The sequence below is a fragment of the Embiotoca jacksoni genome, unplaced genomic scaffold (genome assembly GCF_022577435.1).
Source record: "Embiotoca jacksoni isolate LCO1_2020_lvr unplaced genomic scaffold, fEmbJac1.0.p SCAF_17, whole genome shotgun sequence".
Classification (NCBI taxonomy): Eukaryota; Metazoa; Chordata; class Actinopteri; family Embiotocidae; genus Embiotoca; species Embiotoca jacksoni.
In genome coordinates, this window is record NW_027185307.1 from 4158218 (window position 1) to 4173697 (window position 15480).

At 41.8% G+C, this 15480-nt stretch overlaps 1 protein-coding gene across 17 annotated transcripts in view; it reads right to left on the bottom strand.

Moving 5' to 3' along the window:
* The window catches only part of svila (supervillin a), a 77397-nt gene that overhangs the window by 15700 nt on the left and 46217 nt on the right, over positions 1 to 15480 (bottom strand). For 9 of the 17 annotated variants that reach the window (XM_069151293.1, XM_069151279.1, XM_069151286.1 and 6 more), the window contains 14 exons: positions 14450 to 14582; positions 12073 to 12126; positions 8573 to 8653; positions 8068 to 8124; positions 7182 to 7347; positions 6108 to 6188; positions 5731 to 5757; positions 5234 to 5320; positions 4954 to 5131; positions 4699 to 4871; positions 3590 to 3745; positions 1727 to 1863; positions 856 to 1003; positions 633 to 778 (listed from right to left, as the gene is read on the bottom strand). In XM_069151293.1, the coding sequence (XP_069007394.1) occupies positions 633 to 778; positions 856 to 1003; positions 1727 to 1863; positions 3590 to 3745; positions 4699 to 4871; positions 4954 to 5131; positions 5234 to 5320; positions 5731 to 5757; positions 6108 to 6188; positions 7182 to 7347; positions 8068 to 8124; positions 8573 to 8653; positions 12073 to 12126; positions 14450 to 14582 (1624 nt within the window). The remainder of the gene's footprint in view (positions 1 to 632; positions 779 to 855; positions 1004 to 1726; positions 1864 to 3589; positions 3746 to 4698; positions 4872 to 4953; positions 5132 to 5233; positions 5321 to 5730; positions 5758 to 6107; positions 6189 to 7181; positions 7348 to 8067; positions 8125 to 8572; positions 8654 to 12072; positions 12127 to 14449; positions 14583 to 15480) is intronic. The other 8 variants (XM_069151282.1, XM_069151281.1, XM_069151295.1 and 5 more) reach the window with 6 other exon arrangements.

The window sequence follows — 15480 nt, forward strand, 5'->3', positions numbered from 1 at the left end:
ATTCAATACTGTGGCTTTAAAAACTTGCGCTGTGTTCCAAATGACATACTTCCCTTAGTACACTGACAAATAGTGCTCTTAAATGTTTGGACTCTCACTTGTGCAGGAATGTCTACAAGGTAGTGTTGTTTTAAATCACACTGCCGTTCTGTACTGACCGGAAATGACCTCATCATGTGAACACATCACCCACCGAAATATCTGCAGCTTTAATTATTTGACCCAGTTTAACACACTGAGTAAACACACCGATTCTTCTGTCCAGCAGCAGCAGTGAAAAATAAACACTTTTGTGTTCAGGAACAGCTGCAGTTTCCTCCCGACCTTAATTTGAAAATTCTTTAGATCTGTGTCCCCGCCCCTTCTTCTACGTAGCCAAGATGGCGACAGTTTAGGGTGGAGAGCGTCCAGAGTTTCACACTTACATTTCTGGACCACTTTGAGTGCATCATCCTGGTGCTTGTAGTTCACTGCATGTTTCTGTACTTGACAGTGTGAACGCACTAATGCACTCAAAATAGTGAGTATTAGTACACAAGTACACTATTTGAAACAGAGCATTATTCTGGAGTTTGGACTGATTTAAAGTACGTCACTACAATCAAAAGGTGCTTCTTGTTATGTAGTCAGACCTCCTTAGGGTTGAGCAGAGAACAGCGGGGAATCTTGGCCCAAAAATCATCGTCAGGGACCAGTTTGTCCTCCATCAGGCGGTAAATGCAGTTTGTTTCCACGATGGCGCCCTCGTACAGCTCATCTTCATCTGGAGTTCCAGCAGCTGGAAGAAGAAAGACGAGGACATCAGCATACATTTCATGGCTTCAGTCCTCACGGTTGTGAGATTGCAATCCTTACACTGATAACTTGAGTGCCCTCCCAGAATCTTCCAGAACTCTTTGACGTCGTGGCTGTGTGTGCTGCTGCCCTCCTCGACGACCTGGACGTAGTTAGCTCGGCAGCCCAGATCTCTCTTGCTCTGGATGAAATTGGCCAACTCTGAAGCCTGAAAGAGTTGCAGAGAGAATATTTTACTGTAAACTATTTTTGATTTTGATTTTTTTTTTGATTTTATACACTTTATTAATCCCCGAGGGGAAATTTCTTCACTACAGCAGGGGGGCTCTCAGGGGGGAGCTGCTGCAGCAGGCTGCCACTAGCACGGCGCCAGGTAACCTGACCTGAGGTGCATGTTTTTGGATGATGGGAGGAAGCCGGAGAACCCGGAGAGAACCCACGCAAGCACAGGGAGAACATGCAAACTCCGCACAGAAAGGCCCAGGACCGGATTCGAACCCGGAACCTTTTTTGCTGTGAGGTGACAGTGCTAACCACTGCACCTGTAGTTCAGGTAATGTTCAATCTCGCTCCAAAACATGCGGGCCCTCTGCTCTCCTTACTAATAAGACATGAGGTTCAAATAAGGGATGGATCAAAGTTATTTTTGGGTTAATGTCTGTAAAAAACCTTGCGCACGTGCACATGCACACTTCTTCCTGAGCTCTGCCACTGTTGCTTCCTCCTGACATTGTGTTTACATCCTGCACATGAAGCCTGTCCCACATACAGCAGCAGCAGCAGCACACTTACTCTACCTGTTTATATTACTGGTGGGTGTAAAAAAGCCATTTAAATCCACAAAGCAAAAAGTGTAGAGGAACACATGTAAAAACAAATGTGACTTGCACCTAAACGTACCAAACACAACTTGTATTCTGATCAGACTCACTTTGTTCTTCTCGATGACGTTGGCAAACTCTCCGGTCCAGACGAAGCAGTCGTGTGGCGTGATGACCAGGAAGCAGTCACCGCTGTTCAGTGAGGATGCTCTGGGCTCCACCAGCCGGGTCTGAACATGCCGTCGGCCTAGTTTCACACACACAAACACACAGACAGGTAGTTTACCAGAGACCGCACTGATTATTGCTGCCAGCATGCTTGGATTATCGTACTAGCAGTATCAGGGAAAACACATTCACTATTTGACCCTGTACTTGTGTGAACATGCCTCAGCCTACCTATCCTTTTGAACAAAATAAAACTTCGCAAATTCCAGCTAATGTATGCAGACAAGGCGTATAATGGTCTAAATAAAAATGCAGGGATGTTTAGGGTCCTTGGTGGTTCAGGATCCCTTTGGCTCATCAGAAACCAACAACACTATCAGGTTGGGAAGGATAACCTTCTAACAAAACGGTACCCCGGTGTGTTGGATTTGCTCTGGATTACAGACAGAGGGGTTTGGAGGAGTGGATCAGCCCAGGATAGTGTGAGGTGACCTGGGGAGAATGATTTAGAGCCACAGCTGTCAGCAACAGACACGTGGAGGAGGTGCAAAGACACCAAAATAGATCAACTCTCGTCTCCCATTTTAGATATCCTCTGGAAAGGACACCCTGGAAGCAGCATCCTCCAGAGCTTTGTGTAAATCAGTAGCCGTTTGTTTTTCCATCCTCTTAAACAACTCAAAGTGACAGTTTCTTTCACAAGCACAGGCAGCATTTGTGTCATTTCCACAAAACAAACAAGCCAATTTGAAAGTTTATAAAAACTACACAGATGTTGGGGAAACTTTTCTGCTGGGTTTGTTTGTTTGTGCAGTAAATGAGCTGCATCGTCGAGCATTTTACTTCCCATCAGCCTCAGCTGGACTTTGCGTGGTGCTAATTAGCAGCTTTTAGCAAAAGACATATGAACATATTTTTATATGTTCATATTTTGTGGAAATGAGTAAATATTATCATGCTAACATGTGAAACCACATATATCCATAATGTAAACATTATACCTGCAAAGCATCAGCGTTAGCCTCCTGACAATAGCATGTTGACATCAGCAAATAGCACATGGACTGCTGTATTTATACTGTAAGTACAACCTCCGAGAGCTACTGATGTCACTGTAGCTGTAGTGAAGGATGTTGCCCTGTAGCAGAGTGAAACTTTACAGTACAACTCACCCATCGATGCAGGTTCAAAAGAGGCAACATGGCAAACCATTGTGGTCCTATTGCAGTTAAACTTAAACGTGACCATGAACACAAAACAGGAAATAACCTGACTTTTACTTAAATAACATCAACTCTTCTCTTTTTTTGGGGGGGGGGGCAAAGTAAATGTTTTATACCTTGTTATTTATAAATAAAGTAATAAGTAAATGATTCCACTGCAAAAATGTTATTTTCATTCAAGCAGCACAGAAGTTAAAACCAGAGGAAGAAGGTGCTGGAATTAAACCCAATGACCCTTGGAAAAGATTAATGGAAATAAACCTGGATGGGTTATCACCCATCCAGGAATTAGGTCCTGGATCTATTTCTGGAGTTAGACTGCTTATTACTGTTTCACTAAATCTTTGTTTCAAAAGACACGCCTGTAGAAATGAAGGCAAGATGATAACTGTTGGTCTTACTCGTATTTCCACAAATGCCAATGCGTTTGTTAATCTAGTACTGTCCACAAGAATGGTTTAATGTGTTCTGTATTATTGTATTTATGGCAGAGTGAACTAAAAATAGAAGAAAAAAAAAAGGCCCCATTTGTGAGTACAGGTGTTTCTGTACGTTCAGAGAAGCCATTTCCTCTCGACTGACCTTTGACCTGCAAGAGCATAAGTTTCTTGTAAGGCACAGCGCTGTTATTGGACATCTGCTCAGAGATGTTGACGCTACGCAGGTTGACGTTGCTGAAGTTCTCCTTGCTGGCGAGACCAGCGAGAGCCACTTCAGAGAAACCAGAGTTCTTATTCACTGCAGTGAACAAGAACAGAGCACAGAGAGCAGAAAGAAAGAGACAAAACACAACATTAAGTCATGACTTTTAGTCCTTACACAGATATAGTACACAGATACAGAAAGACCACACAGTCACACAGTGACACAGAGACCTTCAGCATGACACTGAAGGTCTGTTCTAAACTGCAACAAGTTTAGAACAGTCCAGAGACACTTGGGAGCAGTTTTATTGCTGTCAGATGAGGTGAAGGAGGAAGTCACTTGACACTGACTGTGACTTCTCTGATGTCACACTCAAAACAAGCTGCAGAGCACGTGCAACTCCAAAGCAACGCTGCGCTTCCGAGGACTGCTTGGCACCAGTACAGGAAAATCAACCACTTGTGGGTGCAACTCGAGGTCCGAAGCAGCTCAGGTGTGTTAATGCAAAGCACGGAGAGACATTTTTCTACTTTGTATGTCAGTCACACTTAATATCATACCCGAGATTGGTAATCTGCTGGGCAGTAAAAGTGAGAGGCTAAATGTCAGTACGACAACACATCTTTCTGCCAATATTAGAGAAACAAGACAAAACTAGACATTTATTGCACTTAGTGGTTACATGGTTACAACTTCACCAGAACGGGAGAAAGAAGTTTGTCACCTGCAAGTTCAGCAACTTTTGAAAACATCTGTCTGACACGAAGGTGAAAGCAAGACAAACATGCACTGCAGTTTATTTAAAGTGTGTCATTCCAATTTGACTGGCAAAGACTGGAACACTGATATACGAGAACAACTTGTACTTACGTCAGTTCAGTTCAATTGAATTGAATTGAATTCAAGAGACTCCTCACGGAGACTATAACATTTCAAATAGCAATGTAGAAAGTTTTGTTCACAGTTTTATTTTGCAAATTTCACGTGGGGATTTCTGCGTGCCTCAGTCTCATGCACTCTCGTGCTCCTCATCCATCCTCACTCACTCTTCTCAGCCTTCATCCTTTTGCTCTCCAGCAGGCCGATGTTGAGTCTCTGCTCTGTGTATTCGTGTCGGATGTCCTCCCTGGCAGCCAGCATCTTCAGAGGGTTCCTGGATGACTGGACGTTACGCGCCGGCCGCACCGCCCGCTTGTGCTGCACCATCTCCGAGGTCAGCCTGCGGAGAGGTCAGAGGTGAAGGGTTACAGCTAACGTAAAAGAGAGCTAAACAAAAACGACCTCTGGGGGCGAGAGCTTACTTTGGCTCCTGGGGGCCGAAGATGGCATCGAAGTCATCGTCTATCTCCACCTTGTTTGCGATGAAGGGAAGTTCCTCTACTTGGCGGTAGAACTTGGAAAAAGTTTCATCTTCGAGGGTCATCACTTCCTTTACCTTCTTCTCTGTCACTGTGATGGTCGCTTCTGGCAGTCCAGGCACTGAGGATGGACATGAATATGTTCCCAGTGTGAGCGGTTTGATTCTTCACTCAGTAACTAGGTGAGGAGCTGAGCTGAGTCAGCGTGCTGTGCAAGACTCACCTTTACTGTTGAGCTTGCCGAGGAATGACTCCAGTCTATCCAGCTTCCTGTCCGACTCCAGGTTCAGATCTGGCACGGCCTTGATCTCTGCACACGTGCACGCACACGCACACACACACAGCTGTTAGAGCCATACATTTACACAGATTTAATCTCTGAACAGGCAGGCAGTCTGAGGCTTAGTTGTTTATAGAGTCTAACTTGTCATCAGCGATGCTATTGTTGACTTTGAACAAAGACTGTGCATGATGAAGAGCTACTGTCACAATGACGTTAATCTGAAAACAGTCACGGCTTTTCAGTTTACATCCACTAAACATGACTTGTACAGCACTTCAGACTCATGCACATTCATCCAGGTGAACACTGTCCCATGGTGTTTATTCTATTACGCTTTACAACGTAATAGAAGTCTCACAGCAACATCAACCATATTAGTGTTGATGATATTTGTGGTTTTGATGAGAGTAATGAAAAGAAGAAAAACAGGAATAAACCTTCAAGATCAGACATCTCCTCCATGTCTTTTGAAAGGGAAGCAAAGACAGTCAGTTACACAATGTCCACAAGAATATAAACGTGGCACCTGGCTAACAATCAGAAATCTCACTATGGAGGAATCCATCTCAGTTCATCAACACATTTCAGTTAATTATCCAAATGTGCTGTTTGTTTAGGAAAAAGTATGTCTGGTGACAGTTGAAGACATAACAAGGTGATGTCATTAAATCTAAATCAGATTGGAGCAGCTGAACCCGCCACATTGCTCCACATGATGCCAGTGTGACATAACAGGTAACCAGAAGATACAAAAGGGTGGGGAGGGAGCAGAATATAAAAAGTACATATAAAGGGACCAAAAAGTGAAACTAACCTTCTTGTGGTTTGGAGATGGCGATGCTGCTGTTCTTGGGTTTGGACGCTGGAGACTGGAGAGCAGAGGGCGAGGCCAGGCCTGCAAGAACACAAACAGATGTTTGGACAGACCGTTATAAAGTGCAAACAATCCAATTAGGTAGTTTTCTTAAGTTGAATTTCACAGGTAGTAGAAGTCTGGTTCAATTCACTACAATGAGACAATAGTGACACCTGGAACAAGACAAATAAAGAGGTCAGAGGCTAAAAGGCCTGGATACGTATCACTGAGGATTCAGTGGGTGAACTGTATTCTGCATTCTATAACTATATTCTACATTGCATTATTATAAACTTATGAATGATATGATGAATTATACCTAGTTATATTTCATGTATGTCATTTAAACTGATCAGGTATTAACGTATTAAGGTACCAAGGTTGACCATGTTGTCTAAATCTGTGTTGTTACTGTACATTTTGTTTTGTGTTTTGGTTCCCTGGTTTTCACATTTTTTGTTTTACCACTTTTCTAATCAACAATAGGAAATAGGCGAGCTGTTTGGCTGGACATCAGTTTGTGGAGTTACACAGAAAGCAACAGGTGTGGGTGTTTTAACAAGGGTCATATTCTACACGAGTAAGGAATGATATGCAGCAGTCGTCAAGGTCACACATTTGGGGCTGAGAGGGAGAAAACAAAGACACTGGTGCTAACAACACTAAGTTTCTGATGTGATTCCAATGCCTCTCTGAATTAGCTAAAAAGTGGCTGAACCCAATAAGTCCTCCAACACATGAATGAAGCTTCCATCATGCTGAGCTAAGAGGAAAAATATCCAACTAATGAATTATTTTCTGCCTGAGCAGAGGCCTCTGAGCAGCGACTCTGGCCTGGTGGAGGGAAAAGGAGAGTCATTTTCCTCAGGCTGCTCACTGAGAACGAGCGTTGAAGGATTCAGAGGAAGCGAGCTGAGCCGGAACTTTGGACTTAGCTCTCAGTTGTTATGACTGACGGCATTTCAGCATGTGTGCATGTGCTTGCGAGAAGGAGGACTGTGGGAAGTATGCGTGTTCAGCTTGCCCTCTGACCTTTCTTCACCATGCGTGCAGCCACAGTGAATTGGGTGGAGTCATTGGCAGCTCCGTGGCCTTTTGTCTTCCAAGCCTCCTCTCGGGCCACGATCAGCTGTTTCCTCTCCTGAATGGACATGTGAGCCTCGATCCTCTGGTACTCCATCTCACTCTCAGCCATTCTCTGAGAAGAGAGGGAAGACAAGTTACTGAATACTTCTGACACAACGAAAGTTAAAGAATCCACCTTATGTACTTGTATATTTTAATATTATCTGATGCACTGCAGGATTTTGTGGAGGAGGTGATGTAATTGTCACCACTTTCATTCCAATTACTTTCAACAAAGTGTTTTAGATTTTTGTTAGAGTTTGTTCTGGTCAGCTGTAATTATATTATTGTAGCTCTCAGGCTCCATTACAGCTGCACTGGAAGTATCCTGCTAGTCAAAATCTAACAAACATGGAAAAATGGAACCAGGACTGCATCTGACATTATTTACTGCTGATTTTAAAAGAGTCAATGTGTTTAAATGATGAATTTTTCCACATTCACAAACAGACGAAGTGGCCAAGCAACTCAACGACACTAAAGAGGGTAACTAATCCACATGAAGCACATTAATCCTTCCCTCACACAAATGCTTGCAACAACCAAAAAATATCAATTGATGACATGTGACTGTGGTTGCAGATTTCGCTTTCTGTAATCGACTTTAGAAATGTTTTATAGTTTCTATGAAAGAAATGCAAATATAGCAGGCTTTTTTTTTTTTTTTTTTTTAACCGACTGCAACTCATTCGGATCTGATTCTGACTGAAGCTTCAGCTGCTGAGTGTGTGTGCACAAGCTGCCACTAGGGGGATTGAGGGGCAGGAGCGCTGGTCAGTATGGACGGGGTCACCTTCCGTCTCCAGGGGTGTCTTTCATCCACCTGCGTGGGTCTGGGAGATCTGGTGGCCTTCACAACCAGAGCGATGGATGAGGAAGGTAAGACAGGATGAGGATTAAGAGATGAGGATGAAAAGAAGGTAGAAAATGTCCAAGCTCTGCACAAGCATGAGAAGCTGCAGGGGGCCATGCTGCCTTTAAGGTAATGCAACATTTGTGGGTGGAGATAATATTAAGTGGGATGCAAAGTACCACTGTACGCAGAACCAGTGATCTTAATGTGTTCTTGCCATACTAGTTTTGCAGATGAGGTTACAGCCCGTGAGAGCAGGAAAAACCTGACAGTGAGCAGTGCCAAACAACCACTCGGATATTTTCTCTGTGTGTGTCAGCTAGATTTATTTTTAAATGCACTGTTCAGTCTCCATACTGTTCAAAAACAACATGTGTGATGTGGTCACAGATTTCAGTTAGCAAGCAAGCAAGGCAAAGCAGCAAGGTCTTGTGACACTTCCTACCTGGCTGGCTGACCCATCAAGGGAAGAAGTATAGAAAGGAGGCTCAGGAGAAGGAGAGAATGTAGCAGCAAAGACGGGCTCCTATGAAAGCCACAGAAAGAGGAAATTCATACACACATTCAGGAGTGAAGCAGCGGCAGAAACAGGGATTTTAGAAACAGTGAGGTCACAGGAAAGACATTTCCATGCTTTAATGTATCACTTCACTCGATACGTTCAGTGTGAAACTGTAGCAGGAAAACAGTTGTATGATATCATGTTGTGGCATTAAAGGAGTCATATGGATGATGTTGTCTTGGCCTTCAGCAAAACTGTGAGGAACCTTGGAGTCATATTTGATGAGGATTTGTCCTTTAGACACCATATAAAGCAAATCTCTAGAACTGCCTTCTTTCATCTACGTAATATTAATAAAATCAGGAAAATCCTTCCTCAGCGTGACGTAGAAAAACTCATTCATGCGTTTGTTACTTCTAGGCTAGATTATTGTAATTCCTTGCTGTTAGGATGTCCAAATTACTCATTAAAAAACCTGCAGCTGATCCAAAATGCTGCAACAAGAGTACTGACGGGATTTATCAAGAGAGATCATATTTCTCCAGTTTTAGCTTCTCTTCACTGGCTTCCTGTGAAATCAAGAATATAATTTAAAATTCTCTTGATGACTTACAAAGCTCTACACGACCAGGCTCCATCATATCTTAGAGATCTTATAGAACCATATAATCTTAGCAGAGCACTTTGCTCTCAGTATGCTGGTCTACTTGTGGTTCCTAGAGTTTCCAGAAGTAGAATGGGAGGCGGAGCTTCAGTTTTCAGGCTCCTCTCCTGTGGAACCAGCTCCCAGTTTGTGTTCGAGGGGCAGAAACCCTCTCTAGCTTTAAGATTAGACTCAAAACGTTCCTTTGTGATAAAGCCTATAGTTAGGGCTGGCTCAGGTAGACCTGAGCCAACCCTTAGTTATGCTGTTATAGGCCAAGGCTGCAGGGGGACCTCGTTACATGCTGAGCTTCTTTTCTTTCCTCCTGCTCTTTAACTGACTCATACCTCACCATCTTTTTCTCTCCCATATCTTTTTCTTATTGTATGTTGTCTCCATTTAGTTCCCTCACTCGCGTAGTTTCTTTTGCTGATGTCCCGTCATGGAGCTGCATGTCTCTGTCCTGCGCTTGTCGTCTCCACCAACAGTTCTTCTCTTCTATCTCTATGCTGTCCTTTTCTCTCTATGCTCTCCTCTCACCCCAACTGGTCGAGGCAGATGGCCGCCCACCTCTGAGCCTGGTTCTGTCTGAGGTTTCTTCCTGTTAAGAGGGAGTTTTTTCTTCCTTCTGTTGGAGGTTTTTCTCCCTTAAAGAGGAGGTTTTTTTTCCCTCCTAGCTTATGTGGGAATTGTTGAATTGTTGGGTTTCTCTGTATAATATTGTAAAGTCTTGCTGTAAGGACTTTAATGTGTTAAGTGCCATGAAATAATCTGTGTTGTGTTTTGGCGCTATATAAATAAGGTTGAATTGAATATGTCATAACGATGATCTCAGTTTGGGGTTGGAGACTACAAATGTATGAACTACAAACTACAAATGTATGTTCGTTATTCAAAGTGCAGCATTCGTTGTTTTTGTGGCTTAACTCATACCAGGAAGTACAAGGCCGGATATTCGAGCCAGGCAAGTTTGCCAACTTTATGGAAGTCCAATTCTAAAGCACTGAAATACCTCATTAAAATCAATATTTACAATAGTTTAAATTGCAGCTTAATTATACTTAATCTAAATCTCATTTTGACAGTACAGTTGTGATCTTAATGTTTTAAAGCCTTCTCCACCCTGATAGGTTGTTATTGTGATGTGATTGTTATTTGGTCAAAGAATATTAAACCTTTTTTAATCTCAATCATATTTTACTTTTACTTTTATATTATATGATTTTTTTGGGGATATTTGGTGGGAACAAAACAGGTTGTAAATACAGTGTTGTGAACTTACATACTGACATGCCGTTGTGGAGTTGTGTTTCTGGCCACCTGACAAGCGGGAGTCCAATATTCACTCTCCTCTCAGCTGTCTGGCTCTTCACTAACACCTGAGACTCACTAACTCTCCACTGTTCCCACCAACTATTCACTAACTTCCTCTATGTTTTAGCACTATGCAGGCTACACACAGTAGAGGGAAACTGATGGGTTGGGTGATTTGTCATGTGTTTGTCACTACATTGTCAATTAGTGTTGATTAGTGTCACTTAAATGCATTTGTTTATTTGCCTAAAAAAGTCAAATCATACAATATTTAGCACCCTTAAAATATTGTGTGTAATATTTGTGTTTTTAGAATATCAAGTCTTCTTCATGTCTCTACTACAGCTGTGATGATCAGGAAATTTTAGTTTATGATCGATTGTCATAGAAATGACGATTTGTCTTTTTCATTTAATACCACTATTAAAATGTAAGTATGTTACATATAGACCTCATGAAATATATTAGTGTCTGTAAGGGTTTTGCTTTGCAAATAAATCCGTGAAGTTAAAGTCAAATAGATGCTCATTGAAACACGGCTGGTTGAACTTTAGAAGTTAAGTGTCACGAGATAATAGCAGTTGTTGGTTCTAATTCTCCACTCGTGTGTCATAAAACCACAACAGAAGAAGGGGTGCAGTGAGATAATGTCATTAAGAACATAAGTTAAACCTCAAACAGTCTAAAACTAAACGGAAATAGTGAGGAAAGTGTGACATTTCTGTTAGTTTCAGCTGTTTTTGTACAGATGAATGGAAACGATTGTAACGATGATGCAAGAAAAATCAGTCCAATCTCCAACAGGTTTAGTTACTACGGCCCCCGCACTCACACAAATACTACACAAATATTACAGAGGGCAATCACTACCAGAGCCCCGAGCAGCTGGGATGGAGAGGAAACAGGAAGTGTGCCAAACTTATTAAATGACAACAACAACTGGGACTAAGAGTTTAGAGCAGGGATACAGACTTCATACCAGCTTGCATACATTCCTTACATTAACGAAAAAATATCTGTTGCAAATGTAAGCCGATTAGACACACATACAGATTAAATGTCAGAATCAAATGTGAATCTTTAAACTCCCAGAAACATTCAAAACTAATTCAAAGTGTGTGACTCAGAACGACAAATCAGAAACCCAACAAGCAGAGGAGGGATGATGCAACAGTACAACACTGTCAACATGATTGTAAAAAGAGGAGACACACACACAGAAAACCACCACCACCAACACACACCCACCCCCACCCCCACCCACACACGCACACGCACGCACGCACGCAGCTGGCTGTATTTATCAAACGAGTGTGTTAGCAGCCAGGAAACAAAGTTAAAGATGTAAAATCCAATCCAATTTATATGCACTCTTGATAAATACCACTGGTGTGTGTGTGTGTGTGTGTGTGTGTGTGTGTGTGTGTGTGTGTGTGTGTGTGTGTGTGTGTGTGTGTGTGATTTCAGTATTACACACTAGCCTTACCCAAAGCTGGTCGGACACAGCAAACTCATCGATCATCATCAGAGCTTCATCTTCCTACAGACAAGCAGCCGAAGAGAAGGGACATTTTCTGAAGGCTCTGACATCCCAGCATTCATTTCACTGAGCGGCCAAATCACATCAACAACTCCACACGAATCTTTACTAAACATTTACTGTACTCCATTTCGACATCTCTGCACTGTTCCTTCACTCACTATTTGGGTAAATATCAGGTCTACGGCATTTGTGGAATAACACAAATGCCACTGGTCTGTGGTTGAAACAATCAGAGTCTATATTTGCTGGTATTTGCTGTCCTCTGCTCAGTTTTAAATCTGCCTCATCTTTAGTTTTGCCTTTCTTTGATCTAAAACAGGAAACCTACTGAATCATGCCCACTGGCTCTGATGAAAAGGAACAACATCAAGTGTTCTTCCCCTTGACCGTCACCCAGCTACCATTTGAACTTGATTAAAAGCCTGAAGATTTTCCTGATTTGATTAAAACATCACATCTTTTGTTTAAAAAAACTATTCCAGAAAAAAAACGCTCTTCGAACCCACACAAAGAAATCAAAGCAAAGCCCTTCCTGACCCCAAATGAACTGAAAACTCAAAACAAGAATATGTACGAGCCAGGCCGTCGAGTCGAGCTGAGCAAACCTTGATAAGCAACTGGAAACAAAAACATTTGTGGCATGGCAGCAGTAGGGAATATATCTAAACAGAGAGGTACATGTACTGTGCACACCCAGACCCTCCCTTCAAAAACACACCGACGATGCCAAGACAGAAACACAGTCAACATGCAGAGGAAGAAACCTGGTTTATTTTTTAAAAGGTGATGCAAACATTGCAACATGCAAACAGAGACAGACGGAGGAGTGAAAGGTTACATGCAACATGCAGCTGAGTGGAAAGAAAGGTTGAAGCCAGCATGACAAAATACAGACGCAACATTTTACAGGCCAGTTAGTCATTCCTGTCACTAATGCTTGACAGTTAGTCCGTTTAAACAGTGTTCACACAGTAATTCAACTTTCTCTGATAGAAAAATACTTCGCATCTCAGTGTGTGTAATTCAGGCAGATTTAGACTTCATGTGCTCGAATCCTGATCATCTCCACTGCAACAAATGTAGAGCAATCTATGAACAAATTAAACTAAACTGTACGGAAGTCCAAGGCTGCTCATAAAAAAAAGGGTAAAATGATGTTTTATATATTCATATCTAATTTGAATTAAAAAAAATGAATATTTTCAATTAAGTACTTTATAATCCTGACTAATGTAAATTAAATCTAATAAAATGAACAGCTTCACATTACGGATTTGTATTTATGGTTAAAAGACATGAAATAAATTTTAAAATATGCAATTTGAACTTGAAAGCGAAACTGCAAACTGGACTTTAATGTTCTAATGAACATCAAATGGAAACATCCTTTTTCTTGGTCAGTATTATGGTCGACTACATACAAAGACCCGAGACCACCTTAACATTAAAAACATTTTCATTTTCTATTAGAAATTAGATCAAATTAGAAGATAATAAGAAAATTGAAAAAGTCTATTTGTCAAAAATTTGTCAATTGAATTTTTTTTATTTGTTTCAATTTAACTATGGCTATATATTTTAAAACGTAAACATAAAAATGTTATTTTAAAAGTTGGATAGCAATTTAAAAAAAAATCATCCATCATTAGTGACCAAATAAAAAATGTATTTAATTAAATAATTTAGTTTTAATGTTGACAGCCACAGACTTCATACATATTGAATGAAAACGGCACGCGTGATGAAATATTGTTTGACAGCCGAAGACTAGACTCTCTGTTCTACTGCCAGGAAATGCTGATTATCTAATGATACAGTCAAAGACCAAAAACATGCAACAAGAAACAAAAAGACAGACGTGGACAACACACAACCTCTCTGTTTAGAGATACCCAATACTGTCACAATGTGCCTTTGTAGGTATATTTTGCACAACTGATTACTTAATGGCTGTCAGCCATCAGATATTTCTGGAGTTACACGTCGGCAACGGAAGATCAAAAACGTGTTTGAAAACCTTTGTTTAAAAACAGTCCAATTTGTGACATAAGTCATAATGTGACAACGTGGATCACATCTAATTACAGTCTCTGTGAAGTGTTGCTGCCACTGTAGTACTCCTGCATTTGGGTCTCATGGGCACACAGAGACGGTTAATAGCAGTTCTCTGGATGTGTTTAAATGTTTGGGCTTGTTTTGAAGACGTGGTTACAACGGGAGACGACTGTCCTATTAACATTACATGAACATGATACGAGAGATACGAGAAACAGCCTCAGGCTTGTTTGGTCAGCAGTGAGTGTTCACGTCAGGAGGTTACCTTCTTCATGAGGCTCTGCTCCACCTCCCAGAGCTGAGCTTGCTCGTCGCCCACGGCAACCTTCACCACATCCTGCTTTTTATTGATCCTGTTCCTCCAGTCCTTCTCCCCGCTCTTCTTCAACAAGGCAACTCTGAGGAGGGATAAAGGGAGGAATGATATAAAAAAAAAAAAAAAAAAAAAAAAAACACAAACAAAAAGTGTATCAAAAACAACATGTTATTACTGAGTGGCAATAATATTTAGTCAAATGTATTTCCTGTTACATCAATCAAGTTCTAGCACTTGTTTAAAAGAGAAAACTCACTTTTTAAAGGAATAGTTTGACATTTTGAGACACTTCTTGCCAAATGTTAGATGAGAAGTTTTACCCAATCCTGGAGGCAATTAGCTTAGCTTAGCATAAAGACTGGATTTTTTTATTTTTTTTATACACTTTATTAATCCCCGAGGGGAAATTTCTTCACTACAGCAGGGGGGCTCTCAGGGGGGAGCTGCTGCAGCAGGCTGCCACTCGCGCGGCGCCAGGTAACCTGACCTGAGGTGCATGTTTTTGGATGATGGGAGGAAGCCGGAGAACCCGGAGAGAACCCACGCAAGCACAGGGAGAACATGCAAACTCCGCACAGAAAGGCCCAGGACCGGATTCGAACCCGGAACCTTTTTGCTGTGAGGCGACAATGCTAACCACTGCACCACCGTGCCACCCCGAAACGGGGGGGGGGGGGGGGGGGGGGGGGGGCGAACCAGGCTCTTGTCCATGCACAAAAGAGGCTTAACAGCACCTCTAAAGCTCACCGATTAACACATAACACTGAGTTTGTTTTATCTGTTCCAGAAACAAAATGTAAAAGTTGTGGTTTTATGGTTATGTGCTGCAGCTATTTCTCTCGTAATGCAGTGATTTTCTGGAGTCTCACTGCTACTGTGAGGTTGCTAGAAAAGCAGAGACGACACTCTCTGCACCTCCTTCTCCTCTCTCAGCAAAAAGCACATAAGCATATTTCACACAATGGCAAAATATTCCTTTG